The 27379-nt window shown below is 44.5% G+C and overlaps 1 protein-coding gene across 6 annotated transcripts in view; it reads right to left on the bottom strand.

The window, feature by feature from the left end:
* Positions 1-4325: 4325 nt before the first annotated feature.
* plcb1l (phospholipase C beta 1-like) overlaps positions 4326-27379 on the bottom strand; it is a 72887-nt gene continuing 49833 nt past the window's right edge. For 3 of the 6 annotated variants that reach the window (XM_085937893.1, XM_085937894.1, XM_085937896.1), the window contains 30 exons: positions 22174-22314; positions 21869-21948; positions 20882-20935; positions 20456-20531; positions 19606-19706; positions 19104-19270; positions 17284-17430; positions 16829-16986; positions 16678-16760; positions 16521-16605; positions 15001-15181; positions 14657-14743; positions 14405-14475; positions 14213-14309; positions 14057-14141; positions 13856-13980; positions 13633-13787; positions 13302-13566; positions 13128-13232; positions 12946-13061; positions 12463-12589; positions 12339-12392; positions 12052-12271; positions 11793-11961; positions 11649-11725; positions 11491-11580; positions 11345-11402; positions 10883-10969; positions 5794-8477; positions 4326-4449 (listed from right to left, as the gene is read on the bottom strand). In XM_085937893.1, the coding sequence (XP_085794019.1) occupies positions 8253-8477; positions 10883-10969; positions 11345-11402; positions 11491-11580; positions 11649-11725; positions 11793-11961; positions 12052-12271; positions 12339-12392; positions 12463-12589; positions 12946-13061; positions 13128-13232; positions 13302-13566; positions 13633-13787; positions 13856-13980; positions 14057-14141; positions 14213-14309; positions 14405-14475; positions 14657-14743; positions 15001-15181; positions 16521-16605; positions 16678-16760; positions 16829-16986; positions 17284-17430; positions 19104-19270; positions 19606-19706; positions 20456-20531; positions 20882-20935; positions 21869-21948; positions 22174-22314 (3486 nt within the window). In that variant the 3' untranslated portion in view covers positions 4326-4449; positions 5794-8252. Of the gene's footprint in view, positions 4450-5793; positions 8478-10882; positions 10970-11344; positions 11403-11490; positions 11595-11648; positions 11726-11792; positions 11962-12051; positions 12272-12338; positions 12393-12462; positions 12590-12945; positions 13062-13127; positions 13233-13301; positions 13567-13632; positions 13788-13855; positions 13981-14056; positions 14142-14212; positions 14310-14404; positions 14476-14656; positions 14744-15000; positions 15182-16520; positions 16606-16677; positions 16761-16828; positions 16987-17283; positions 17431-19103; positions 19271-19605; positions 19707-20455; positions 20532-20881; positions 20936-21868; positions 21949-22173; positions 22315-27379 lie in introns of those variants that run through there. The other 3 variants (XM_085937895.1, XM_085937897.1, XM_085937898.1) reach the window with 3 other exon arrangements.

Raw genomic sequence — 27379 nt, 5'->3', positions numbered from 1 at the left:
ATGGGACACATCGAGGGAAGTGACATTTTCTTCATGTTACCTGGAATAGGCTATTCTAAAAATAACACAGCCATGTTTGGATGCAAATAACGCAGAATGGTGGTTTGGGGAAATTGCGTGAAGCGACAAAAGGTCTGAATCAAAGACATCTCAGCTACAGCCCGTTAGCTTTGAAATTGAGCCGAAGAGCAATCGATACGTTTGGTGAGGAGAATCGGGAAAAACATTCTGTCCCCCAACACATGGTGGAAGCTATTTCTTAGCCCTCTTCCTGTTTTATATGACTCCTCCGAGACGTAAAAAAAACGCCGGCACTCTGGAGAGCCAATCTGCAGGTTTTTTTTGTCACGCAGCTGAATCCCCATCGGGGACGGACGGAGATTTTTTTATTTTTTTTTGCCGCAGCTTTAGGGGACAGTTTATCCTGCTGATAAATCAATTAAACAGAAGAGCACTTGAAAGAAGGGTGAAGAGCTTTTTGCTGGAGAGCTTTAATGGACAAAAGCTCTTCAGGGTCCGTATAGGACCGGGATCGGTTGTAAAACTTTATTTAATCGTAGCAGGCAACGGTTTTAGTAACCTTTCAACGTTCCAAACTGTCATGTTAAGGTAAACAGAGGTCGTTGGAAGGATTTGGCGACGAACTGGAGATGTCACGAGTCGAAGTCTCACTTGACAGAATCCAAGCTAAATCGAATAAAAAAAAAAAAGGATTTTGAGGTTCGGGAATGAATCTTGCACTTAGTGAGTCAGCAGGAGAACACAGAGAACATCACTTCCTGCTCTTTGAAAAGAATGACGGAGTTCCCTTGGTTAGTAGAAAATCAAGTCTGCTTGGCGCTCAACACGTTCTGTCTTACTCACCAAAATGCGGCATAATTAATGATTAAAGCAGAGATTCGGGCCACGGTTTTACATAATAATACTAATTACCGGATGGATGAGTCATTGATGAATAGAAATGTGCTGAAATGACCTTCAAATTTTTGAATGACTTCACTCTGTGGACAAAAGGATTGGGTGATGTTTCCATTCCAAAACGACGGCATTTTTCTTTTAATAGAATAAAATAATAATGTAATCATTTAAGAATATCATCATAACATTTGTTTAAGGTATTTCAGGAAACAATGTTCAAATATTGCTTAGAAATAGGCCATGTGTTTAAAAAAAAAAAAAATCAAAAATGATTGCAAGCACTTTCCCACGTGTTCACGCATTGTTATGACAGCCTCCTAAAATGCATTTGCCCCTGTTTTATAATCCTCAAATGCGGTCCTGGTGTTTTGGTTTTACGAGCAATAAAGTTCAAAGGACGACGTGGAAAATGTAGGTCATAAATTAGGCTCGATGCTTTACGCTGGCAAAGCAAAGTTGACTGCTTTGCATGATGCAAGTCAATAGGCATCAACGCACCGTGCCCTACATAGCGGTGGCTAAATGTTACATAATTACTCTGACTTATTATGTTGTAACATTTGCACACACGTAGCCGGGCGGCGGGGAGATGAGGGAGCAACATTCCCTCCGCTTGTCAAGTCGTCCACGAGTCATGTGTCCGAGCGGCTAATTTTCGTGGCGATGTATTCTGCTCAATTTGACGGTGCTCGGCAACGATAACAAATTCACTTGGTTGACAAGCTCCCTCAAGGCAAAAGAAATAGTACGCCTTTGAACGTCGTCATCATTTGCAAGATATTTTAATTTTATTTTCCATTGTGGAAATGTCATCCAAATATTTTTTTTTCCATTATGGGAGAATATCATACATTTTTAGCTTAATTTAAAAAAACATTTTAAAATATTATCACTAAACAGATGATTTATATTATTTTTATTTTATTATTTATAATTTTATTTTTTTAAAAGAACACTGTTGGGGAAAAATCCTACATTTAGACTTTTGAAATATTTGCTATTAATAAGGGAAAAATATTGTGTACCCTTGCTATTTTTTTTTTTTTTTTGCTGACTTCAATTGGAGACCATTTAGCGGGGCGGCTGTGTGTAATAATAGCAATCCAGCAGAGGACGGGACGCCGTCGAGTATTGCGGCGTTCTGGAGCGAAGGTCGGCAGTTTAATTGGAAGAGCAAATTTCGTTCACGTGTATCCCCACCGTGGACGACGCCATGGGGGAAGATGGAGTGCGTACATGTGTGTGTGCGCACGCACGAGCTTCTATTAATCATAATAACGATGAACGTTTACGTGAGATACGAGAGGCGTAAAACACCTGAACGCTAATCAGCCTCCGCCCGCCGCCGTGCCTCTCGCTACGCGTGATGACATCATTAATACGCATTACATAATGCGGCGAGAACTTCGTATGGAGAGCAATCACTTCCCCGCTTCATTACGGCATCTATCTGGGGAGCTTCGCAGCAGCGGCAACCTGTTTTGCCGTGACTGATGTGTTGTCATCCCAAAATTTCATGGAGGAATCAAAGGCGAGCCTAAAATGGTGGCTCCAAACTAAAATGGCAGACTGTCTTTGTGTGTTTGGGGCAAGGCTTCTTCCAAAAATGACTTTCCTAATAAAGGTCATTCAGCAAAGTGAGACTTCAACTCAATTTATTTGCGTTATGTGGTTGATACCAAGTCGTCGATGTTCATTGCTTTGCTTCAAACCAAACTACCATCTGTGTCTTATCGGGCAAGACTTTTTGGGTGCATTTACTCAAGGCACCACAATATTAGAAACACTCCCAGGATGGCATGTTTTGGAGGGGACCCGAGAATAACAATGACAAAGCTGTTTCATCAAGATGTAAGGCCTAATAAACGCAAAAGTAAAAAAAAAATAATAATCAGCGCTCGTAAAAGGAGGAAAAAAAAAAACCATCAACTCACCAGTTCTGCATCAATTACAATCAGCGGGAAAGGCTCATGTCTCGGCCAGCCTGCAGAGACAAAAAAGGACATACGGTAAGAAGGGGAGAGATTTTCATCAATCACACCGTCGGGACTTATTTGGCTGCTTTACAGTCGGAAGCTCGCAGGGGAGGAGGCCGCCGGGTTTCTCCCGCCCGGGAAAACACCGCACAAATCATCACGTCTACCAGCAAAATCACACACCTGTCTTATCAGACCGAATCGGCCACGATAAAACCCCGTCACGGACGTGAGGAAATTATGGACGTGACCGGATGGAAGCGGAATATTTGAATGTGAATCATAATTCATTTCTCTTTATTGATTTTTAATTATTCTGTCGGTTTGAGGCAGTGGAATTAAAATGGTGTTATCTTAGAGATGGTAATTACATTAAAAAAAAAACGTTTCTGGAAAATGCTACACATAGAGTTGGAGCTGTTTATAGAGCAAATACAGCCCAGTAGCTTGCCTGCAGGTTATTACACTGAACAAATAAGGAGCACTTAATCTGCTGGGTGCATGCAATCAAACACTTGTCACACTGAGCAACAGACATGTTTGCTGCTGACGTTTTTGCTACTGCCAATTTAAGAAAGGAATATCATTTATTACAAAATATATGGAGATGTCATTTGAACCCTTGAGGTATACTAATGGCGAAATTGTTGACGTTACTCTAATCTTAAAAATAAATCTAATCTAGTAGCATTGTCAATTACATTAATATTCCTTAGTTTACCATTACAACACAGTTTTAGGAAATTAACACCAGGTTGCAAGCCTTCAAAAAAAAACAACACAATTGCCTCCATGATGCTGGAGGAGAGACCTTGAGCAATGACACCTTGCATGCAGCACTATTATTTGGGACAGACACGCGCACGCGCGCACACGCAGATAGCATCTTCAGTAAACAACCTGCTAGAAACACACACCCAACACTCCAAGCAGCCTTTGCACGGCTGGCATAGGCTTTGTCTTTGACCGGCTGCAGTCAGCCTCTGTCCCGCTTCACAGCTAGCAGCGCCTGCACCCTCCAGCACCACCAGCAACCTTGCACCCCCCCCCCCCTCTGTGGAAACATCGATACTCTCATCTCTTTTGCATTTAATGCACACCACGGGCACACGCATAAAAACACATTTTGCATGTTTTTACCTGCTAACGTTTTCACGCTCGTGGCACGCTAGCGAGTTAGCCACGAGCTAACAACTGTCTCCAGCTGTGTGGAGGGATAAATGTGACGCGAGCTATCTAATGGGAGTTTTTATTATTATTATTTCTAATCACCGGGGGGGGAAAAAAACCCAACGCTGTGATGCATGCGTAAAAGCAGCGTTCAACCCGGCAATGTTACTAGATTATATCGAGATTTGCAGGATTTTTTTTTTAATTTATATCTATTTTTTTTTTAATCCGCAAGAAGAGGAGCGTAGAGTACCGAGAGGAGTCCAGCAAGCAGTCCGGTGCGGCTCGTTCCCTCGCCGGCTGCTTCCTCTTGGTCTCCCTGAAGGGGCTGGTCCCGGTGCTCGTGGAGACTGAGCGGCGGCCGTCCGACCAACAAGCTGCTCTTCTTTTTTGTTATGTTTGTGAGCGAGAGAGAGAGAGAAAGAGAAAAGGGAGAGAGAGCGAGTGAATGGGTGCGCGGAGAGTGAGTCATCCAGCCCAAGCACATCCAGCTCCTCCCTGCCTGTCTAACAGCTGACTAGCCGAGCCGCCGTGCATTGATGGGGGCAAACACCAAAGCGCCACCCCCGCATCCCAACGCAACTCCCCTCTCCTCCCACAGTAGGCTGGACATGTCAACAAAAGAATAACCAATTAGTAACGATGTGCATGGGAGAAAATGGTGTGGGCCGATCACTGAATCTTGGAAAAACATCCCCAACAAATGTGTAAAAAGTATGTGTCTTATCGCATTGTCAGAAAGAGCTTGGTCTGAGTTGTGATCTGCTAAAATGTGCAGTGTCAGAATTTTATATTGTTTAAGGGCTGCTTTGTAGCATCCGGCACAGAGTGAGCAGTAGAATGAAATTGTAAGACGAAGAAAAATGTGACGCCAAGTGTCAGAAAGCTTGTTTATGTTCTGGGGCTGCTATGTTACATCCAGCATGAATGATGACTTGTCAACTAATGTTCTAGTTTGGAGTGAAAAATCAGGAGAATGCAGGCCAAAAGGCACGTAGACGGGAAGCGAAGTTTCGAAGAATCCGCCAGCTTGAAAACAAGACGTGCGTCCTGTCTTGAAACAACAAATTTGTAAGGAATTGCGGCGAAAAAAAAATAAATCAATACCTAACGATCGTAACCTTTCTCGGTACTGACTTTTTGCACGCGGACAACAACAATGACTCACTCCATCTGCAGGTAGGCCCATCTTACCAAGGGACAGACATCAGAACACAACAAGTGCAGCAACACACGTACACAGACAATCTAATCGAGCATCTATTCTTTATCGTCTTGGAACATTTTGCTAAATGCAACAAAAGCTAGGCCATATTCAAGTTGCGCACAAGCATCTAGGCAAAAATCCACCTTTAAATAAAACATTGCAGACTATTGGCATAGCAAACACGAGTCAGGACATTGTCTGCAGGTTGTTAGGCTAAGCAAATAACACACAGCAGTCACGTAACAGGTTTAAAGACACGTCACGCCTAGAAAAACACTCGCTTGTCACATTGATGTTCTTTTTGACATGTGCCTCCAAATGATTGACTGCCAAAGTTTTTCAAGATGACGCAAAGCATCAACATACTTTTCAATATACTAACAGACCATTTAATGAGCCGTGATCAAAAAAATGCAGCAAGCACAAATATAACAATGCTCGGTGCGTGCGGAGAACAAAGCGCATGTATGTCGAGTATGCAATGCATCGTGCATACGTAATGGCTTGAATGTTTTCTCCTACCTTCGAAGCAAGCGGCGTGTTGGAGGGCCTCATTAGCGTCCACTCCAAGGACACCTCGTTGCCATCCTCATCCTCCCACTGCGTTTACGTAATGTGCTGAATCTTGCTGAAACTGGTCACGCCGGTCGTTAGGGGCGACCTGGGAAGGAGGTGGTGGTGGTGGTGGGGGGCTTGTCTCATTGGTTACCATGCCAAACATACAAAAGTTCCTACTTCTCGACTCCTTCTAAAGTAGCAAAAAAAATGGAATACTCACCCCGCAAGGTGAGTTTCTTCACGTTGGCTAAAAAAACAATTTTTGGTGAAAATCCCATTCTTCATATTTATCATCATAAAGAAAAATCCAAAGAAAAAGTCCACTCCAGGAGATAATCCTATGGTCGCTCACTGAGCCGAAAGCGGCGAACAATCCATCAAGGCGTCCAGCGCTTGCTTGGCCGCCATTCACGTTCCTCTTGGGATTTCTTTGAAAATTGTTGTTGCCAAGGAGATGAGAGGAAGTGGGTCGTTATGGGTTTCCCCTTCACTCCACGCACACACGGAGACCCCCCCTCCCCTCAGTAGTGCAGTACGCATAATGTAGACACTGTCAAAAGCGTACGTAAATTATCATGGCGACTATTATTACTATATATGCATGATAGGTGCCTTTTTGGAAATGAAATAAATAAATTACTGTAAAATATTTTTGGGAAGCTATTCCATTAAATTTGAAGCAAAAAAAATGTCAATTTTAAGGTCAAATTAACATGAAATAAAATGTCAAATAATTGATACAATACTAAAAGCATAAAATTTTTAGTACGGTGTTTTTAAATGTTTTTAAATGAACATGTCTTTTAAAATAGAGAGATAGAAAGAGAGATGGAAGGGGAAGAGAGAAATACACGCACACATCGTCTGATGGCTGAAAATATGATAAAATGATGATGATGATGAGCTCAAACCAAAAATTAAATATAAATAAATGGTAATAAAATGGTTAAAAAAAAACAGACAAATCCACCCTTGTAATGTACAATAATAACAGCCACATTTATTTATAATTACAGACAAAATTCTCTTTACACGATACTGTTATTTGATCCATGTCATATTTTAGCCGTATTCCAGAGTGCATACACGTTCAAATGCAAGAATGCAGGAGTGGCACTTGAAATCAAAGTAGTCAGTCAAGACGATGTAAAAATTAGTAACTAAATCAATATAAAGGCTATTTTTTTTTTCTCTTTTTCGTGGTCAAAATTACATACTGCTTTTTCACAAGTGTTACTGTGTCAGTAGTGGTATCAAAGTATGAAATATCACACAAGTTCTTCATCATCATCATCATCATTATCATCATAATCACAGCGGGAAGCATTCCACACACTCAACATCAACAAGGAAAACAAAAAAGAAAAAGCTCACGGGACTCGTCACACGTTTGCCTAGTCAAAGAGTCCTTTTGTTTTCTACTTAGCGTCATTTTATATATTTGAATCTGACTTTTTTTTTTTTTTTCAAATGAAATTACCAGACGACATCGGTCAGAAGACTCAGCAATTAGGAAAAACAAATTTAAGTAGAATTTTTATCTAAAAAAAAAAAAAATCAATGTTATGTTGCCCTTTACCACTTTCAAATGGTGTCAAAATATAACATTAGAAGCAGTTTTTTTTTTGCAATGTGTTATTTTGGTGGGTGTCATCCAGCAATGGGGCAGTTATGATGAAGCCCCTCGAAGTCTCCCTAGCAACAAGTGGCATATGGTGAACTGATATCCCAACGACTTGGCTCCAACAAAAATTTTTGTCTATGCTACACTATTGATTCCCATGATAATTTTGCTTTTTATATAAAATGTTCACATTTCCAGTCTGAATTTAATAAATTAAAATGTAGATTAGAACAGTGAAAAAAAACAAAAACTTGACTACGATATTGGCGTAAGTGAAAATCCGTGAGCAAGACGCACCCCCCCATAAGAGTTTGTATTTACCTACAAATTGCACAAAAGCTCGAATATTTGTTGTCATTACGATACGTCATCCCACCTTTCGAATTAACCAATACTGAGCTACCGTAACATCTAGACTTAGTTTGAGTACATGCAGAAACTCGACACCTCCGGGCAATTAAACCAGTGCACAAACATCGATCAGTGGTCACCGAAAAAGTAATAGCAGCGTCGTTCTGTGAGAACAAAATGGAGTTATTCCGGGTTAGCTCAGTGCAAAAAAAAACAAATAAAACGTCAAGGAGTAAAAGCTGACCAGACGTCATCGTGATAGAAAACCAAAATGTGCAATAATTCAAGTAAGTTAGTGACCCAATCTGTGGCCGCACCCAAACAGTGACGACAACACACGTGACGTACAAATACAACAGAGGTACTATTTACACACGGGTCCGGACCACAGCTACTCACCACACTGAGTCCTCAGATCTGGCTCACAAACACACCTGGCAGTCCACCTCTAAAGGGGCGTGTCATAGACCCGCTCCAGGGAGGCTTCCTCGGCGTCGTCCTCCGACTGCGACGCTTTGTGGTTGAGCCGCTCCGACGTCGTGGAGGAAGAGAAAGAAGCGGCCGAGTTTTGGTCACCCGACTTGGCTTTGCTGCCGTCCTGAACGAACTCCTGGATCTCCACGGGCAGCCGACGGAACTTGTCTTGGTACTCCTGGTCGAGGTCACTCTGTAGCTAAGGATGGAGAGGTGGAAAAGGTGAGTGGTTGTCCATATTTGAAAAGTGGTTGCCAAGCAGCCAAAAAATGAACAAAAACAGAAAATTCCCTAATGTGCATCCGACGTGAACAGACTTCACGTTTCCAGGTGATGCTGTGCGCAGGTGAGGCATGTTTTTCTCCCCCCCCCCCCCCCCCCCCCACTGACTGATTACACATGACAGCATTCATTCCATTGCGTGCCAATCATCGCTTTAATGCCGATTTCTCTGTTTAACTACCCGAGTGGCTCCCCCGGGGAGCCGCGTAATTAAAAGAGCAACGCTGTCTCAGTATTCTGGCAAGAAGCACGATCTGATCCAAAACACATTGCACTTTAGAGACACGCTGCCCAATTTCCGACGTTATAAGACTAAGCAGAAGCAAAATGAAGTTCATGATGAGCGGAACCTAAAATGGCCTCAAAATACCCCCATAATTGAAATTCATACTTATGTGCTATTTGAATAAACTGCATTGTTGTCATTTGTTCTCATCTTGTCATGTTTAGTGTGAGACGTGTGGATATTTCTGAAGGTTGTGTCTGATAAAAGCCTCCTCAAAAATACAGATTTTTGATGTCCTTGCTTGCTCTCGAGCGCAGTGTCTCGAGGTCACCTTGTATGCCTCCCTCCCTCCCTCCTCTCCTCACCCTCCTTCCCATCTATCCTTGGGTTTCGCTCTCCGTGTGGCTGTCACAGGGCGGACATCGAGCTCATCACGTTACAAGCAGGTGGCTAAAAATGCTCTCTACTGCGCATGACCTACTTAGGGGGCGGGACTATCGGAATGTGTGTAAGTACACGTGCAGCTTGCCTGTCATCCTTTCACGCCTGTCACAGATGTCATTAGAACATTTGGGAAGTGTTTTAAAATTTTGGAAAAATGAAATACAAATCCTTTTTCTCCTTTAAATGCCTCCATGCTTGAAATAAGGTCAGAAAGTAAACTTGTGCGTCCGCTCTGATCTACATTCACACTGGACGTCCACCAAGTGTGCCCCCCCCCCCTTCCTCGTTCGTCTTTCAACTCAAGTCAACAAACGCGTGTTCGTCACCCACCCCGGGCGCCCGTTTCCTAAAATACAACAAGCAACGTGACCTTCTTCGGCGGCTGTCCTCCTTTCGAGGAGCCGTCGAGGGAAAGGGAGAAGCTTGGCAATTTAGCGTCACCCATCTGTCTAGGATACCGGATTCTGATTGGGACTCATTTGGGGTCGATTCCCTAGAAGGACTTTGACATGTTGACGTGTCCACAAATATTTTGTGAGGATGGGCGAAACCGGTGCTGGGGGTTGATTTTCTTTTTTTAGCAGAAAATTGATTCAATTGAACCCATTGTACCTAATAAGATATCCAATAAGCTTTTTTTTTTTTTTTTAAATTCACAGCACACAAAAAAAATAGAAACTGCACAAGAAAACTTTTCCGTCTCCAAACATGTCCCAATTAGGCCCGAAAAAGCGCAAGCTTACTCAGACAGAAGATGAGACGGGAGGGTCACCACCCTGTCGGCATTGCAGGAGAAGGATTGTCCTGCCTACTCTTTATGTGTGTGCGTGTGTGAAGGTATGTCAGATAAAAAAAGATGAAACACATTTTTGCCTCATTCATATTCGCGATGTTATCCGGCTCTTAACTATGAAAGTCAACAGCGGCGGCCGAGCGAAAAAGACGAATGCTTATTGAAACAGAAGCAGACACTTATAAAAATGTGTGTGTGTGTGTCCTTCCCTGACTTCACGATCCCATTCTCCACATTTTCTTTGCAACACTAACGGCAGGAATGTAGGAAAAACCCATTCCCACCATAAAAGGAGGCGTTCCAAAGGGAAGCTTATAAGATGTGACAGCTGCTTTTGAATGAGGACGCACTGGAAATCCCAAAATAAATATTTAAAATCATATTTCATTTAAAATACTCCATAAAAAAATTAGGTGCAAAAATTAAGTTAATCACTAATATTCAAAAATTCTAAAACCGATATTATGGAGTGTATGAATGGATTAGCGACATTCAAAATAAGAGAACACAATGGCCACTATCCTTTCAACCTGTTTGACGCAGGCACACGGAAATGCTCACACACAAACATGCGCACGCACACACAGACGCTTCTGGGATTCGCCTCCCACCTCGCCACAGATGGAGAATTCACTTCCGAATTAGCAGATTGCACAGTGTCATGAGGGATGGCGGTGTAGGGGGGAGGGGGCAAGTTGCCATGACGACCGCCCGTGTGTGTACGTGTTTAAAGTTGTCACGGCAAGGGAAGATACATATGATCATTTATAAAAGCCGGTCAAATTGATGTTTGTGTTTGAGATTTATGGAGACAAAATGTGCAAAATTCATGAATAAAATATATATATTTTTTCTTTACCTTTGGCCTTTCATCCAAAATCTGCTGCCGTATGTCCTTGTGTTTCTCCTGCAGTCGCTCTTGTCGTTTGCTCTGCGCATCCTCCAGCTACACACACAAAAACATAAAAAAATTAAATAAAAGACAATAAAATGTACTTCAGAAGAACAACATCCAAAAGATGTTTCTAATATTAAGATAGGTAAAACTTTAAACTTGCAATTTTCATGTAAAGTCCCCATTTTCACTGTTATTAGCCATGCTAGCCATTTTTCTTCCTCGCCAACATTTCAAATAATTAGCATTAGCCACAGTTTTACTCACTATGGTCAACTGACAGGACCAGTAAATAAATGTAGTTTCAAATATTGGGTTATGTTTTTGGTTGAATGAACTCAAAATATATCATCTAAAAAAAAAATGAAAAATGTGACTCTTATGGTCAGGGCGACAGAAGGCATTGCGGAGGCTGCTCTTTCTTACCCGCTTTATGTACTGCACCACCTCATTGACAAACGACCTGTTTATCTCCAGCTTTTCTCTGTAGGGAGCAATAGCAGCGCCACATCAGTAGTTTTCTTCGTCAACACCGCCACCTTGTGGTCACAGTAGCACATTACAAAACTCACTCCTCTGTGACGTTTTTGTCTTTGGACTTGGCTTCGCTGATCTTCTCTTGTCTCTTTTTATCCATTTTCTTCTTCAGGTCCTTCTTCTCCCTGCAGGATAAGAACTGCGGATGAGATGTTTCATTTGTAATACGCTGAATGCCGAATGACGCTCTCACTTTTCACAGATGTCTCTTAGTTTTTTCAGCTGGGCACTCTGACACTCCTCGGCCAGGGCGGTCAGTTTCTCCACCAGCTGGATGGAAAACAGATCAAATCGTCATACGGTGCTGAGAATCGAAAAAGGTATCGTGAGGGCTCACCTGCTTGATGTGTTCTCTCTTCTGGTACTTCTCGCTGTAGTACTGCTCCTGACGCAACGTGAGGAGCTGCTGCTGTTGCTGCTCCTTCAGCTCGGACAAACGTTGGCCGCACTCGTGGTCCAGATCGCACAGCTCTCGGTCCAGCGTGGACAACGATTGTTCTGAGCGGCTGCACACAAGATATTTTTTTTGTATGAAATGTTTTTCTGTTGAATATAGGTCGGGGCGAAGTGAAAAGTTGGAAGAGCGCCACACCTACCTTTTCTTACCATCTCGTTTGTGGCTCTTGTGCAGGGCGTTGCGTCTTCGCTGCTGCTGACTCTGCAGCTCGCTCACGCGGGCCGTGTGTTCCTTGATGAGCTCGGCCGTCTTGCGGTGGTGTTTGCGCACCAGCTCCTTCATCTCCTTGTACTGCTTGCGCTGTTCGCGGACGAAGCCCTTCAGCTGCTTCAGTTCTTCCAGCGTCAGAGCTTCCACTTCTGACATGGAGAAGGTGATGGCAAGGATGTTACGAAAAAAAAAAAAAAAAAAAAAAAAGGTTCTTACCAGTGAGGACACTTTGGATGATGTCTTCAGTCTTCACAGGAGGTTTCAAAGAACCTAAAAAGTGTTTTTGTTTACTTACGACAGAGGCTCAATTTATTCAAAAACAATCATCAATCAAACTAACCTGCAGATTGAGGCTGATGTCCGACCAGCGGGGGGGAGATTGGGGTGTGGGTCAGCCCGTTTTCCGCCGGCACGGCAGCCCTGGGGTCCGTCTTGGATTCTGATGGGGGGTCGCTGCCCGCCTCCGCCTGTCCGTCGAGATGCGAGAACGTCACCTTTACGCCTCAAATGTCATCCTCTTTGTAAACCAGTCAAACTTCCAGAACACTCGGTCAACAAAACACTTGTAAGCCGGCGTCTGCTCATCTTCATCCATCTCCATCATGACATGCTGTTATCTGTTAACTTCCGTGTCCTCCTGTGGCCTGGCATTCATCTCAGTTCACTTGGAGACGGTCGCCATGGCCACATTACAAGTCAGTGAATTGGCGCCCCCCAGTGGTTTCACTTCCCACCGGAGGAATGCCAGAAAACTTCCTTGGAATATGAAAATAATTCTTTCTATAGTCGAAACACAACTGAGGTTGTATGAAATGTGTCTCACCTCCCTGTCGGCCTCATCGTCCCCGCCCTCCTCCAGGGTGAGAGCAGCCAGCTGATTGGCCCTCTGCTCCATCAGGTTGACGTAGCGGATGGGGTTGGACAGCGCCTCGATGACATCTGAGCACAAACATGATGATGATGAAGATGAAGAGTTGACAAAAACTTGTCCAAGTTGGTTCTCACCTGCAAACGTGTCAGGAACATAATCTTTGACTTCCACGTACACGAAGAGAGCAGGAAGCGTCAGAGTTTGGTTCTTCTCGTTCCTCAGGTTGATGTAATGATAACCTGCAGTCAGGACGCAAGTTGAGACTCGAATCCCCGACACCCTCACTTTCCGTCTCGACTTTTACCGACCTGGCCGAATGGCCGAGACGGGTATGATGCGGTGTCCTATGAACTTCCCGCCCTCTTCAAAGACGGCGATCCTGAGCGAAGCCAACGTGGGTAGGACCACCTTCTTGAAAACGATGGGCTCCTCGTCCCACACGGGGTTGATGGCGTTGCCCTGCGACGTTTTGGTCTTGAAGGCTTTCCGCTTGGTGTCCACGGGAAGGCCAAACATATCCATCTCCACGTAGGTGCCCACTTTCTTGTCTGACAGGAACTGGCCCGAGATAATCTGGAATGAACGAGGAATAAGAATGCTTTCCAGATGGCCCTCCGTGCGATGGTTGTGTTTGTTTACTTTGACAGAGAGCGTGTTGGCGACGATTCCGTCCACGGTGCTCTCAGTAAACGGATCAAAGTGCTTGTCAGGCCGTCTCATAAACTCCGGTTTGAGCCGGAAGCCCGACTTGCCGTTGTACTCGTACATGCCCAGGTTGAGCTGCATGGAAAGATCTTCACACGGGGGACAGAAACGGGATTAGGATCCGGCTCACGGACGCGACAGGTCGTAAAGTTCTCACCGATGGTCTGGAAGTTGAGCGCCACCAGCTGGCAGCCGGCGTTCCAGAAAAGTTGAGGGTTGTAATTGGAGGAATCCACCCGAGTGCCTTTAGGGTAAATCCTGCTCAGCTGCAGTTTGTTGTATCTTAAAGCAAGCAAAGCTAAGGAATGGACGGAATGCTGAAAACCTTCTTCACCTTGATTTGAAAACCAAAGGATACTCCACAAACTCAACTGGAGACTTGGTGAGCTGCTCCAGAGCTTTTGTCTCCACAAAGGATGACATCTGGTAGCTGCGACTGGTCTCTGCCGGGTACATAACAAATAAAGAGGAACAACGTCCAGAAGAAAAACCATCAGCCTACACGTGAACGTACTTTTGGAAGCCTCAAAGCTGTGAAACTTGACAGGTTGGATGTAGATGACCAGGTTGGACATTTCCTCGGTGGCGAACGCCTCACTGCCCGCTGTGCCCTGACAATAATCCACAATTAAAAACCTCTTCCATGTTATCAATGTTGCGTTAGCTATATATGTCCACCAGGGGGCAGCATCGGCACATCACCTACTTCATCCATGGATCCCTTTTTGCAATCATCATCGTCGTCGTCTTCATCCTCGCTTTCAGCCTCAACCTCACCTTGAATGAAATGAGATCAAATCAGTTCATGAAATGTAATATGATCAAAATAATCCACAGAGTTTAAGAAAGAAAAAAAAAAAGCAGGCACTTACGAACAGAAATAGAATAACAGCACAGCAATTATTTATACACAATAGAAAGAAACAAAGCGACTCCAGAACAAGAAACCGAGACTCACCGATGGACTTCCTTCCTTGTGGCCTTAGGCTGAGCTCTGTGCCCTCTGCTGGCTGGGAGGACTCAGTCACATCCTCCTTTGTGGAACCTAAGCAGGAAAGAAAAACCGTTTCAATTGCCGTGAAACAATCCCCAATAAGACTTATTGTTTTTGCGGAACAACACGACTCAGTAAATTACTTCAACTTAATAAAATTGGAGACACTCGGGTGGGCATGCAGCGCCCGTGCATGCAATCCACTCAAGTGATGGAGAGGACCATGAAAATGATGGATGCTAAACAATACGAGCGGCATTGCTCCACTGACCGCGGCCTCGGTGTGTGTACGTGTGTGTATGCGGTACCGGCTCCCGGCGAAGACGGCTCGCAGACGCTGGATGAGTCGCTGTAGGTGTTGGACACCTGCTCCGATAGCTTTTTCTTGGCGCTGCCGTCCGATGACGCCTTGTGGTGTTTCTTCTTGTTCTTCACCAGGATTTTGCCCATCAGTTCCATTGGGCTGGGTAGAGGAACTCCAGACTCCAACTAGATGAGAGGGTGGAGGATAAAGATAGACATTTATAAATTTGCCCCCACCACCGCCAACAATATATATATATATATTTTTAAAAGTCAAATGAGGTCAAAATCCATCGATGTCTTGAAGTGAGACAAATTTGCAAGCGTCCTTGTGAATGTGAAACAAGAGACTGCCTTTTCCTGTCACCTTTGATATTTATGTGTTTACGTCGCACGAGGTGATAAATTCAAGTAGCAGATGGGTCGGGAATGAAAGGAATTGACGTCAAAGGACGGCAAAGGAGAGCAGAACAATAGCTTGACATTATCGCAAACGCTCAAGCGCTTTTTAACTATACCTTGAAATAAAACAAACAGGCTGAACGTCATCACGAGCGCCCGTCTTTGCTTTCACCTTCTCCCCACAATTACACGGACAACTGGTGGGAAATTGGTCTCTGTGACATCACATTGGGCAAGCACTTCACGGCTCTTGCTACATTCCCTCGCTTTATCCCCAGTTGCAGGGCTGAGCGAACCTCTGTTGAAGGGAGATAATGCCTCGGCTCGCTTCTGACAAGGCGACCCTGCTGGATCACACGGAATGCTCGAGATGGGGAAACAAAAATCCTCCCGCAATGACCCCGTGTCGCTCGCCAAATGACGTCTTTGGAGGAAGATGGCGATACGAGTGACAAAAGGGACAAAAAGCAAGCTTTGGATTGGTCGCCGTGGCAACAAAGGAGATCTTGATAAAGGGCGGCCAAGAAAAAGGCATGTTTGTGAACATGATGGCGCTAACTTTGCTAGCCCTGAGAAACTCACCCCAGTTGCTTCCCATTATTGTGTGTTGCGCAATCACCAGTTACGCAACTTTGCCAACCTGGGGAGTCTCACTCCTTTGTTGTACTGGACTGAAATTATCGTCTTAAGTTCACATTTTGGCCCGCGCTGATACACACATTTGTCACGTTTGGATTTGGAGTGGAGAGTTTGGCTACAAAAGGATAACGTAAGCTTGGGCTGGGTAGCCATGGCAACAGAAGCCAGCCTGATAAAGAGCCGCCAAGAAAAAGCAACGGCGAGATTACCTCTGTCGCACTTTGTCGTCTGACCGTTCGATGGCTCGCGGCTGCCGAGCCTCGTGTGACATTGGCGAAGAAGGGGGGGGGGACTAAAACTAAAAAATTCAGAGGCATGAAACATGCAGAGAAATATGTGGCGACTACGGGAGGCCATTTTGAAGAGTGACAGACGGAGGGGGAGACGAACGCCAGCAAGCCTTGCCAAATGCGACGCAAACTGTTGATACCAGGCCGTTACGTGAGACCACAAATTGCCACAGTTAAATGTGTGTTGGACTCACAGGATACTTTTCCAAAGATTCTGTCAGCAAAGCGTCGCCAAATATCGAGCGGCAGTATTCGGCCATCTTGGCCTGCTGCTTGGGTCTGCATAACAAAGAAAAAAAAAAAGAATCGTTTAACCGATTGTAAAAGACCTAAGGAGCTTCATAGACTTACGAGTCCACGTGATTCTCAAACGACAAGATGACGGGGAAGGGCGAGGTCTTAAAGGCACACTCGGCGATGGCCTCGATCACCTCCTAAGGACACACAAACATACTTGCATCACTTTACAGATCTTGAGCCTCGGTCGCCGTGCAACTGGTACCTTAAAGGAGACTTCGGTTGTCATGGTGAACCCGTGGGTGATGACGGGTTCTTCTTCAGTGGTCCGTCCCTTCCAGCAGTCGAGTTCGATGCAGCGGCAGCCGGACAGAAGAACCTGCTTGTACATCTCCACCGACGAGCTGCCCGCCAGCTGCCCCGCTACACCGGCAAAATAAAAAATAAAAAAAACACATCTGTTTTCATCCACAAACGCTGCAAATGTAATGTCAGCTTTCTTATTCCCACATCTTTCCAGGTATTAAAAAAAAGAAATTCTGTGAATTCCCATCAGAGGAGCCACAGTCGGATCCACTTCAAAAGCGTCCAGCCGACAATGAAATTGAATCACTAAAATGAGAAGTCTTAACAACCATTGAAGGGCGAAGAAAATAGCTTTTTCTTTCAGTTACAAGGCACAGCAGAAAATTTCATGAATAACAATAAGTGTGTTTGTACCTGTGAGGTAAGTGTTATGAGAGGAGTTGATGAAATAGTGTGAGAGGGGAAAGGTCATGTCTTCGCTCTGGTCCAGTTTCTCTGGGGGGATGATGCTGTTCTCCTCGCCATTCAGGTACCTGGCGAAGCCCTCCACCGAGATTTGACCTAAAAAAAAAAACACAACAAAAACAATCAACTCTCTCGCTTATTCGCCATAAAAACACAAATTAGCATAAAACACACACACGCTACATTGTCTAGTTTTAGTATATTGTGCTCAGAGCAACAAAAAAAGAAAAGAAAAAGCACTAAAAAGTTTGCTAGGCACGCGCACGCATTCCGACGTCACGCTAAATATGCAAAGCGATGCGTGCGCTCGGCAAGCGCGGCAAGTCCCCGCGGCCACTTTATGCTAATTAATGCGGCGCCGCCCTCTGCAGAGTCACTTCTCTAATTAACGGCGGGCTGTCATCTGTAAAATCGCAGCTCTCTGCATCCCTGAAGATTGATGGTAGGAGGGGGGGCTCCCCTTACCACCAGGGGGTCTAACCCCTCCAACCACAACCTCGGCGCTCCCAGGAGATGAAATACAGGGAAACCATGTTAACATGGTTGACATCTGGAGGTGCTCACTCCCAAGAGGACAATTTTACAAGCTCCAAATAATTCTCATTATCATTCTCGACCAAACAAACACAAAGGTTGGATTTTCAAAACGGGACACTACCGACTCCAGCTTTAATAAGGACGTTTATTAGTATTTTAACGATACGTTATTAGACATAAAAGTGACGATAAAGACGATTACTCTTGTGATGTTTTGTTCCCATTCTAAGAATGTTCACATCGGAGCCATTTAAAGAGGCGGCCAAGAGATGATTATTAGCATATGAAATCAACGCTACTAATAGAGAAAGTGATATGAGAAAAAAATAAAAATAAACGACATTTGATCCTGTATGAGGGAAAGCAATTTGTGTGCTGCAGATGAAACAAATGTACGGGAAAGCCACGTTTGATTTTTAAAATGGGCCACTTGGAAATAAAATCATCCAAGCCCAAAAAAATGTAAAAACAGGAGTGTCCTTGAGATCGATGATAACGGGGGCATACGGGTGACCCCACTGCCGAGCAGATGGCGGCACTTTCCTTCCGGGGGAAATAAATACTCATATGTCATCGGCGGGAACGGAGAAGGGCGAGCGAGTAAACACACACCAGTGATGACAGTTTACTAACATACTTGTTTGAATGTGCTTTCGAGAGCTACTTTTTCAGGCTAGCCTGACTGACAACATAAGCTACTAGAGCCTTAAAAAAAAAAATTCTCCCTGGAAAATGTGTGCCAAGTCATGTGTCCTAGTACATCGCAGCACGCCATTGACAAATCGACTCGGGCAGATTTTGTGAAGCCTTGACCTTGAAGACAGCAGCGTGCGGCTGCCAGCGCAGCGCGCAGACGGACACCTGGGATGACTTGAAAGCACTTTATGATTCACTGCTGCTCGTCCATCTAGCCGCTCATTCATGAATTATTCCCTCGCTTGTCACTTGTGATGTTCAATTTTTAAACTCAGAAAAGCGGGGCTGGGCTCGCGTGCGCTTCATCGTACTGCAGATATAGCTCGCTCGCAATCTTTTTTGAACAGGCAGGGGTCCGCGTCTGGTGGTCCTAATCTCAAAACATTATCGCTGTTGCCTCCTGCCAACACTCTTACACACAAATATAAATAAAACATCACCCCTGAAGTGAGGATAGAATCCTGAGTTTTCAATACTTTCAATGCAAGAGGTGTGTCCCGATACTTTAGACCAAAAGCAGCTCTATCCGTACTAACCGTTCTGCGCAAGTGTGGCGTTGGGTTCGTATTTTTCCAGCAGCTGTTGGACCTGCTCGGGCTTGAGGGGCGGGTACAGGATCTCGTTGAGCCGGGGGTCTCGCTGTTTGTTGTTGATGAACTCCGTCATCTGCTCCACGCTAAGGTACGGGCGACTCTTTGCACCGCTGAAACCACAAAAACAGTCCAGCGCATGAGAGCACGTTCTTCAAAATTAACAGGATGTTAAATTTCACTTTAAATGATGCAATCTTCAGTCAAGTACATGGCCTGAAAGTGTGTGTGTGTGTGTGTGTGTGTGTGTGTGAGCCCTCCAGCAATCATCATGAAAAGAGAAGCGGGACAATGAATCACCCCCCTTTTGCATCTCCAAATAGACTTGCCCTTTATCCCACGCTATCTGCCAATGCCTTGATTTAGCCTTTATTTCAGTTACCAAGGCGATATCTACCGTGCAAACTAACCAATTAAAAAAAAAAAGAACGAGAATTGGACATCTTACACGTCAGAGAAGATGTGGTCCAGCTCGGGCCGAGCGCAGATGTTGCTGAGGAACAAGTTGTACACATCCGGCGTGAAGTCTTCTTGGGGGATGGAGTCATTCTGCAGCAGAAAACAAGTCAAATAAGAAAATTGTTCCAAAAAATGAAACGAAACAGAATTAATTCCAATCAAGAGATGTGTCCAAATACTTTTGATCGGGAAGAGAATCTCTACTCTTTAGTTCACAATGATTAATTATTTTAAATCATGACACTGATGCACAGGTCAATGTGTGTGTGTGTGTGTGTTTTAGGGATTAACAGGCGTACCATTTAGCTGTAATTATGAGCCCGCAGGAACAGGAGCAAATCCCGGCAGACTATCACAAGGCAACACGTTTGTTCCTGCAGTTCCTTGTGCTAATTAGCTCCTGCTCGCTCTACATATCCATATACACATGAGTGTGAGTGTGTGTGAGAGTATATTTATGGTGTTTGTATTAAGAGGCCATTCATTGCGAACTCCTTGATGTTATAATTGTTCGAAAATTAAAACCTGGGCATTTTGTGAAAATGAAGACATATGCTTTGACACGCATGGACGGAATTGGCAACTCGTTGAGCTCCCGTGACGTCAATAACAACAACAAAAATGAAGTGGAAAGCAAATTCGGGCTATTGACGCTACTAGCTAGAGGGTCAGCGTACACATGACGAGGAGAATAAAAATAAAGCTGCTGCATCAATGCGGCTCCCATGGGTGCGTTTGTGTCATGACAAGGATGACTCAGATGACGAGACTGACGGACGCAAGGAAGAAGACGAAGAGAAGAAAGAAGAAGGGGGGGGGGGGGTGTTTTGGTGGCTCACTCTGCCGGAGGGAAGGTTGCAGTTTTCCAACGCCGTCTCCACTCGTTTGCGATCGGACGAGAAGACTCTGAAGATGCTGCGGGGAGGACACGAACGCAAAAAAAAATGTCAGCCTGGGATAGGACGATCGCCAATCAGGATAGAAAGCAACTCGGAAGTGTTTAGGTGAAGCTCATTCTTCAATGGTAAGTTGTGCTTGTTTAGCAAAACAGACTTCCCTTCCTTCGCACCTTTAGGCGTCAATGTAGCATTAATAAATGAACTTTTAATTAAAGATTGGAATTAATTGACTCATTCCACTAATGAGTGTATCAACTCTCGGCTTCCAGCGCACTTTTAATGGCGGCCGTATATTTGGCGTAAGCGCCATCATAAACCCTGCATGAGAGGAGGATGAAGGAGAATGAGCCAGATGAGACGTCTTACTTCTTGACGGGGATTCGACCTTCGGGGTTCAATTGGAGCTTCAGTCTGGTGTATCTGCACGCAGCAAAAAAAAAAAAGGTCACACATTATGTCACATGACGGACGTGGATAAACACACGACAGTTTAGCATGTGCAAGCGGTGCTATAAATAGATGCAACGGGAGCCGGGGCCTTTAAGTGGCTCCTGGCTAATAATTAATATCCACTACACTCTGCACTTCTTATGGCACTCACACTGCATTAATGCTACTGTTTTAGCCGCTTTTTTTTTTTTTTTTTTTTTTGAGATTTGGTATTTAATACTGAGACGTGGCCATAATAGAGCAGTTTAATTGTAGAAGAGATGAAACATGCAATGGAAAGAGTAGTAAAGTTCATTACATATTTTATCATTTATATTAAATATTAAAATAATATTAAATCATATTTAAATAAAAAAAATATTAACCCAATATTATTTATTTATTTGGATATATATTGTATTTTATATGTATTCATAATTTTGCCAACAGATCCATAAAAGCAGAGGAACATAAAGCGCTAACGGCTCATTGCTACATCCTGTAGCAAAACGTGAAAATAGTTGGCATGGCCCGCTTTTACACGTCAGCACCGCATTGGAGGACACGAGCCGACAGAAGTCTACCCAGCGCGCGCTCGGTCGATGGCCGCTTTTATTGTCTCATAAGTCAATTTGCCTGCCGTTAGGAGGGAGGGAGGGAGGGCGGTTGAGAGCCCATCGCAGATAAACAACAAATAGCCGCATGTTCATGGCGGATTAATATTTCAGGTCACTCTAGTCGAAAGGGGTCGAACAACGCGCTCAGAGGCGACACGGCAACGATGTCGCTTTAAAAGTCAATGGCCGGGTCACTCCACGCACTACGCCGCTAAACAGCAGTCAACCGAGGTCGGCGATTTATGGCTCGGAAAGTGTGTGTGTGTTTGTGTTTCGATATGTGTGTGTGTGTGTGGAGATGGCCTACGCTTTTTCCAGACAGGCCTCTCTGGACATGTTTTGCACCAGCAGGTTAGAAGCCAGACTGAAAAGCTCCTCCGCCCATTCCTAAGAGAAAACCAAACCCACACACAAGCCTCAAAAAGTTATGCTGCTACGTTGTGCTACACAGTGTAAAATAATTCACGGCATAACATGGAGATGGGAGAATGGTAGTAGTTGTTGCCATGGCAACCTGCTTTGGATAACTCTATTGTATAAGTAGACCAGCCAGAACCACAATAGCCTTGGTATTACTACTCTCTATTACTTTGAATGAGTGCTGCAATTCACCTTGGCCGTCTCCTCCTGGGAGGCCATGAAGTTCAGGTAGGTGACGTTGACCATGTCGGTGCCGCTCACCACCGTCAGCATCCTGTTCTCCATCTTGCCCGCCAGCGTGCTGAGATCCAGCAGCTCGCGTAATTTCGCCTCCTACAACACACACGGGGGAGAGCTCAAGAAACAAGCGGAGGAACATGACAAAATGAGCAGCGCCGCAATGTCACCCTGTCACATACAAAAAGGTTGTTCTTTTACTTTTTGCCCTTTAAAGACATTAAAGGGTTGGAAAGCTTTCGATTATAGCACCATTTAAAAGGTGTCGACGTGTGAAATGTTCACTTTGCTGGAGGAGCGCAAAAAGCAACAACAACAAATGGACCTAACGCACTTCCCTGAGGAACTCCGCCTGGGTTAGATCACAAAACAAAACACCTGTTGACGACACAACCGTTTGTTTGTTGATCTCATCTAAATGAAGAGCTCCGTAAAGAACCATTACTCAGTTCCTGATGAAGAAAAGAAAAAAAAAACAGCAATCAATCAGAACAATCGATACATTTAACTGAACTCCACTCGATCTGACGCACTGAGCGATTCCACAGAGGTTCAATGTGTTGTGAAACCTCTCCTCAAAAAACAAAACATTCTGGCGCCGTTCCAGCTCGCCACGATTGACTCCGGCGTGCGCATTGGGGAATGTAATTGTCTTAGGAGGAGGAGGAGGCAGTAAAACAAATATACATTTAAAAAGCTCATCTGCGTGGAACACGGCCTATTAGAGAAATACAAAATACCTCCGAGGCGGAAAAGAGGAGGAGTAAGACTCCCTTGCTCTCTGTGCGGAGCGGCATACAAAACAGTCGCTTAATTAACAACAACAAAAGGTCTTGTGAAGGCTTTGCGGGGAAAGCAAACGAGCGGCGATAACCGAACAAATCAAACAAAGAGCTTTGTGTGCAGTAAGGATGGCCCAAATGGAACGCCACCCCATTTTGGTGCCACTTCCCGAAGCTCTCCACCTCACTTTTCCCTTTTGGCCGTCAAGAAGCTGGGTGATTACGGCCCGGGATCCATCAGGCTTTCTAACCATAAACTAAACCATTAAAACAAAAAAGAGGAGGGGGGGAGGGACCACATTCAATTTGCTAAAATGCAACACCGCCAAGACGAAGCCATTAGCGTTCCCTTGCGACCGGCTAGAAGAGAATGACCAAAAGGAAAGTGGCAATATGAGGAAAGTCACGGACTAAGAACGGAAGGTGGTAGGGGGGGGGGGGGGATGTCATTTGCGCCGGGGTATTGTGGTGGTGGGCGGGGTGAAACGGGTCATTAATCTGAAATAAAAGCGGCGCTTTGTGCACCGTGATACATCCAACGGTCTGGAAAAATGTTTGAATGTATTTCTAAACCATAGTAAAGTCATAATTATAACAAATACCTGCAGGACGTAGATTAAAAAAAAAAAAAAAGGAAGTGCTTCCTTTGAAACAAAAGCTAATTTCACAGTTTAGCTAGCCACAAACGTTTGTGCGCAGGCAGCGCTAACGCTAATCCGGCCCCGCCAAGACAATTTAAAAACCTTCACATTCGCACCTTCGCTGCGGGAGCGGTAAATTATTATTTTTTTTTCTCCCTTCTCTCTCATGTGGGCGTGTAGTTGAGCTTTAAAGCTTCTCTGCTGATCAAACAGCCTATTTAATTGCATGGAAACCTTTCACTACACCGTCTCCAGTGAGCTCGCAGACAACACGTACAAATCTCTGGAAAATAGCAAAGGAAGGAAGACGGACATGTTGGGCATTTTGATATCGCGGTCTACCATTAGCCACGAGTGCACGGCAACACCACAACATCCTGAAGGCTTTCATAACTCACCCGTAGGGGCAGGTCAGAGGTCACGGATGCTACATGGCTGACATTGACCGATAGTCATCTCATTCTTGATAGGCGGCGATGCTGACAGCCGCCGATTTTTACATCTCGTGACGCACTGTGGCGCTGAGCAGCGTGAAAATGTAAAAAAAAAAATGTATTTCTCAAACGAGCAGTTATACAAGCGATGTATTCCTCATCTTTTGCTCATGAATAATCCAATCACAGCCTCGCGCCAATTTATTACAGTCGTTTCTCACCCGGCAACGCCGGACAGCTGCCAAGGCGCAAGGATGCCTTCAGGGTGGCGGGATGTGATGTATTGGTCTTGAATGGAACAAAGGTAATGGGTCACCTATAGGAACTGAAAGGTCAACAAATTATACTGGCTGAAAATTCTTGAATGGGCTTATTTTTGTGGACTTTGTAAATCATCTCTTTATCTGTCGCAGAGAAGCTTTTCACTTACTCGCCCTGTCATTGTTTTTCATAAAGCGCTTCAGATAAAAAAAATCGTGGTTTTTTTTTTATTATCTTGGCGGCGCAGGATGCGACTAAATGCTTTGCATTCTGTGGTCAATTGCGGCGAGACTTTAAAGGGAATAAAGCTGCCGAATCAGGGAGGAAATTGGAACATTTTACTCACATAAGGGAAATGTTTTTTTTTTTTTTTTTAGAACGTTATGTAAGGAACTGCAATAATGCAGCAACATGAGGGCCATTATAAAGTCCTTTTCCACAAATAATTCCACTTTAGTATACAGAATAAAGTTTATAGAATAAAGTGTTGGACTAAGCGACAGAAGCCTGACGGTCAGAAAAAAAGAAATAAATAAATAAATAAAAAGAAACGTCAGTCCTACTGAGTGTGCATCGCCGCCAGGCAAAGTCAGAAAGGCGGAAAGGGAGCAAGAGGGCCGCGTTTGCCGAGGTGAAAGTGCGCTACCTGCCGCGCACACTTCCTGCACGTCAACTCCATCAGACTCAAGACATAGACACACACGCGCGCACACACACACTTCTCATTACCGAATCACACAAACCCAAATAGGCGCGACTTCATCATTCAAGCTTGAGCGAAGCGGTTGCGTAACCACGCATGACACCGCCAAATCCGAAAGCTGCAAAATTTAATCAAGCGGCAGATGCTCGGAGAGGATTGGGAACAATTATGATTGTATTCTTTGTGCTACCTCAAACAAGGAGGAGGTTTCCAGTCTTGTAAGTCTGCATTGTAATTATTGGCGCTACACACCATGAAGCTTGGAAAATGAGGTGACTGACTTCTAAATACATAAATTCTCAGACATAAAAAAAAAAAAAAATATGCTGATAGGTCACACAACACTTCAGCCATCCTCTTTGTTGCCACGTTCTTGGTATTTCGTTGCTCCAACGCTCACTGTGAGTCATCCGCATCAATTTTCGAAGCCCATTTGGCTCGAGCTGTCTGTCAAACGGGTGATGGTAGGCACTTAAAAAAAGCTAGCCGGTACTAGAAAGTGGCAGGTACATAACTACAGTAATTACCCTGCAGTCTTGCCGCACATTCATTAACTCAAGGCGCTACGATGCTGACAGAACGCTGGCGGCGGTACATCTCAGAAATTAACATTCCGGCCACAAATAAAAATGCAGAAAACGCTACAAAATATCCACATGTGAAGCTTCCAAAGACATACAGGAAGTGTCCAATTTAAAGCACATCCTTCACCGCTTAACTCGGTTACATAACCCCAACACGTTGGCTTCTCGTGATGCTATACAGCCGCCACGGCGGAAGAATGTGCCCCACAAGCCACTTCTGGTACAAATTATAAAAAAATGTCACCAGGGGGATCTGCTTAGTGTCCTGAATACATAAGATGGAATACTGGGACACAGAAGTATGTTTTGGCAGCAATGGGAAGAGTTCAAGAAGGGGGGGGGGGAGGACATATGCTTCCGCCATGTTGCACCACCAGTGAGTCACAGTGAATTATTTACTCCGGGACCCTTTTGTGGGCTATGCCCTCGAGGGTCCGAGGCCTGGCTATCCTGGGGCCAAGCCCAATTGCCACAAGCCAAAGAGGAAAAAGCAAGTCAGGCCTTCTGTGTGGTAATTACAGCCCAAGTTAAATGTTTTTCATAAATGTGTGGCGAAAACAATCCTAAGTGTCATAATGGCTCACTTTAAACAAACTTTTAAACAAATTTCATCACTCGTTCATCATTACCCTTTATAGGACAACGCAGCGGTAAAAAAAAAAAAAAAGAAGAAGTCATAAACTAATGGTGCCATATGAGGGCCATTCAGTGGCAGCGGCCTTTTATTGCCGTCATCATTGCTGCATCCCTAATTGGAAGGCAATCAGTTTGTGTGAGATGCAATATTCCCGCCTCTAGATTTACTTTTTGGCAAACAACAGGGCAAAATGATCAAATTCCAATTTCATCGGGCCTTAGAATCTGCCCATTAGCATTAGCCCGTGTGTCAGATTGATGCCTGCGGGCGCTTGTTAGCAATTAGCCATCAGTAGCCGTCAAGCCCGCTGGTTCGGAAATCCTCGAGCCATCTGCCCCCGTGGCCGGGTCGCCAAACAGAAGGATAGTTTGCGGCAAACGGAGTGAATTTAAATGAAAACCTCTTATAAGGAAGTAAAGGAAGACGTTATTACGCAGCCTTTTTATACGGCCCCTTGGCTGTACCAAAGAATTGGCTTGAGAGTGTTTGAAAAGCACTTTAAAAAGCCTAAAAAAAAAACAAAAAAACAAGGACAAAATATCCGCCAGCATTATTGACTCCTTTCCAAGTCGTTTTGAGGAAAGAAAGAGAAATTGTGCCTCTGCTTCACCTCTTTGATTAATAGGTAACCTTGTGACCTTGGGCAGTAATTAAAAAAAACTTCTCAAAGAGTTGAGCCATCCTTTCATCCATCCACCGCTTATCTGTTGCCAAAAAAGATGGACGATAACAAGATGGCGGTAAACTAAAGGGAGATATCGATCGGCCCCAATTAACGCACAGGCGATTGTGAGAAGAAACGCGAAGCGAGTTGGCCGTCGGCGAGGTGATTATGTAACTGGGAGCGAGCATCACCTCGCGAGTGACGATCATTAGCATGGCACCTTTAGCGCCGCCGTCGTTAAAATGATTCACACCTTTCAATCAATGCCAAGAGTCACTCAAAGGCAGCTTTTGCTGCCAGCGAAATAGCAAACCAAATTGTCCGGGAAATAAGTGCCGGAAAAAAAACAACGTTTTGATGTGCTTTCTATCCCAGCCCCGGTTCCAGACGTGCCTTCATTATTCAGGCAGGAAGTTTGGATGTTGATGAAACAGAATCAATCCACGTCGCTCGTG

Source organism: Syngnathus leptorhynchus, chromosome 18 (assembly GCF_054491065.1).
Source record: "Syngnathus leptorhynchus isolate UIUO chromosome 18, UIUO_Slep, whole genome shotgun sequence".
NCBI lineage: Eukaryota > Metazoa > Chordata > Actinopteri > Syngnathiformes > Syngnathidae > Syngnathus > Syngnathus leptorhynchus.
Note: the sequence above shows the minus strand (reverse complement) of the source record. Positions and strands in the feature narration are given on the sequence as shown.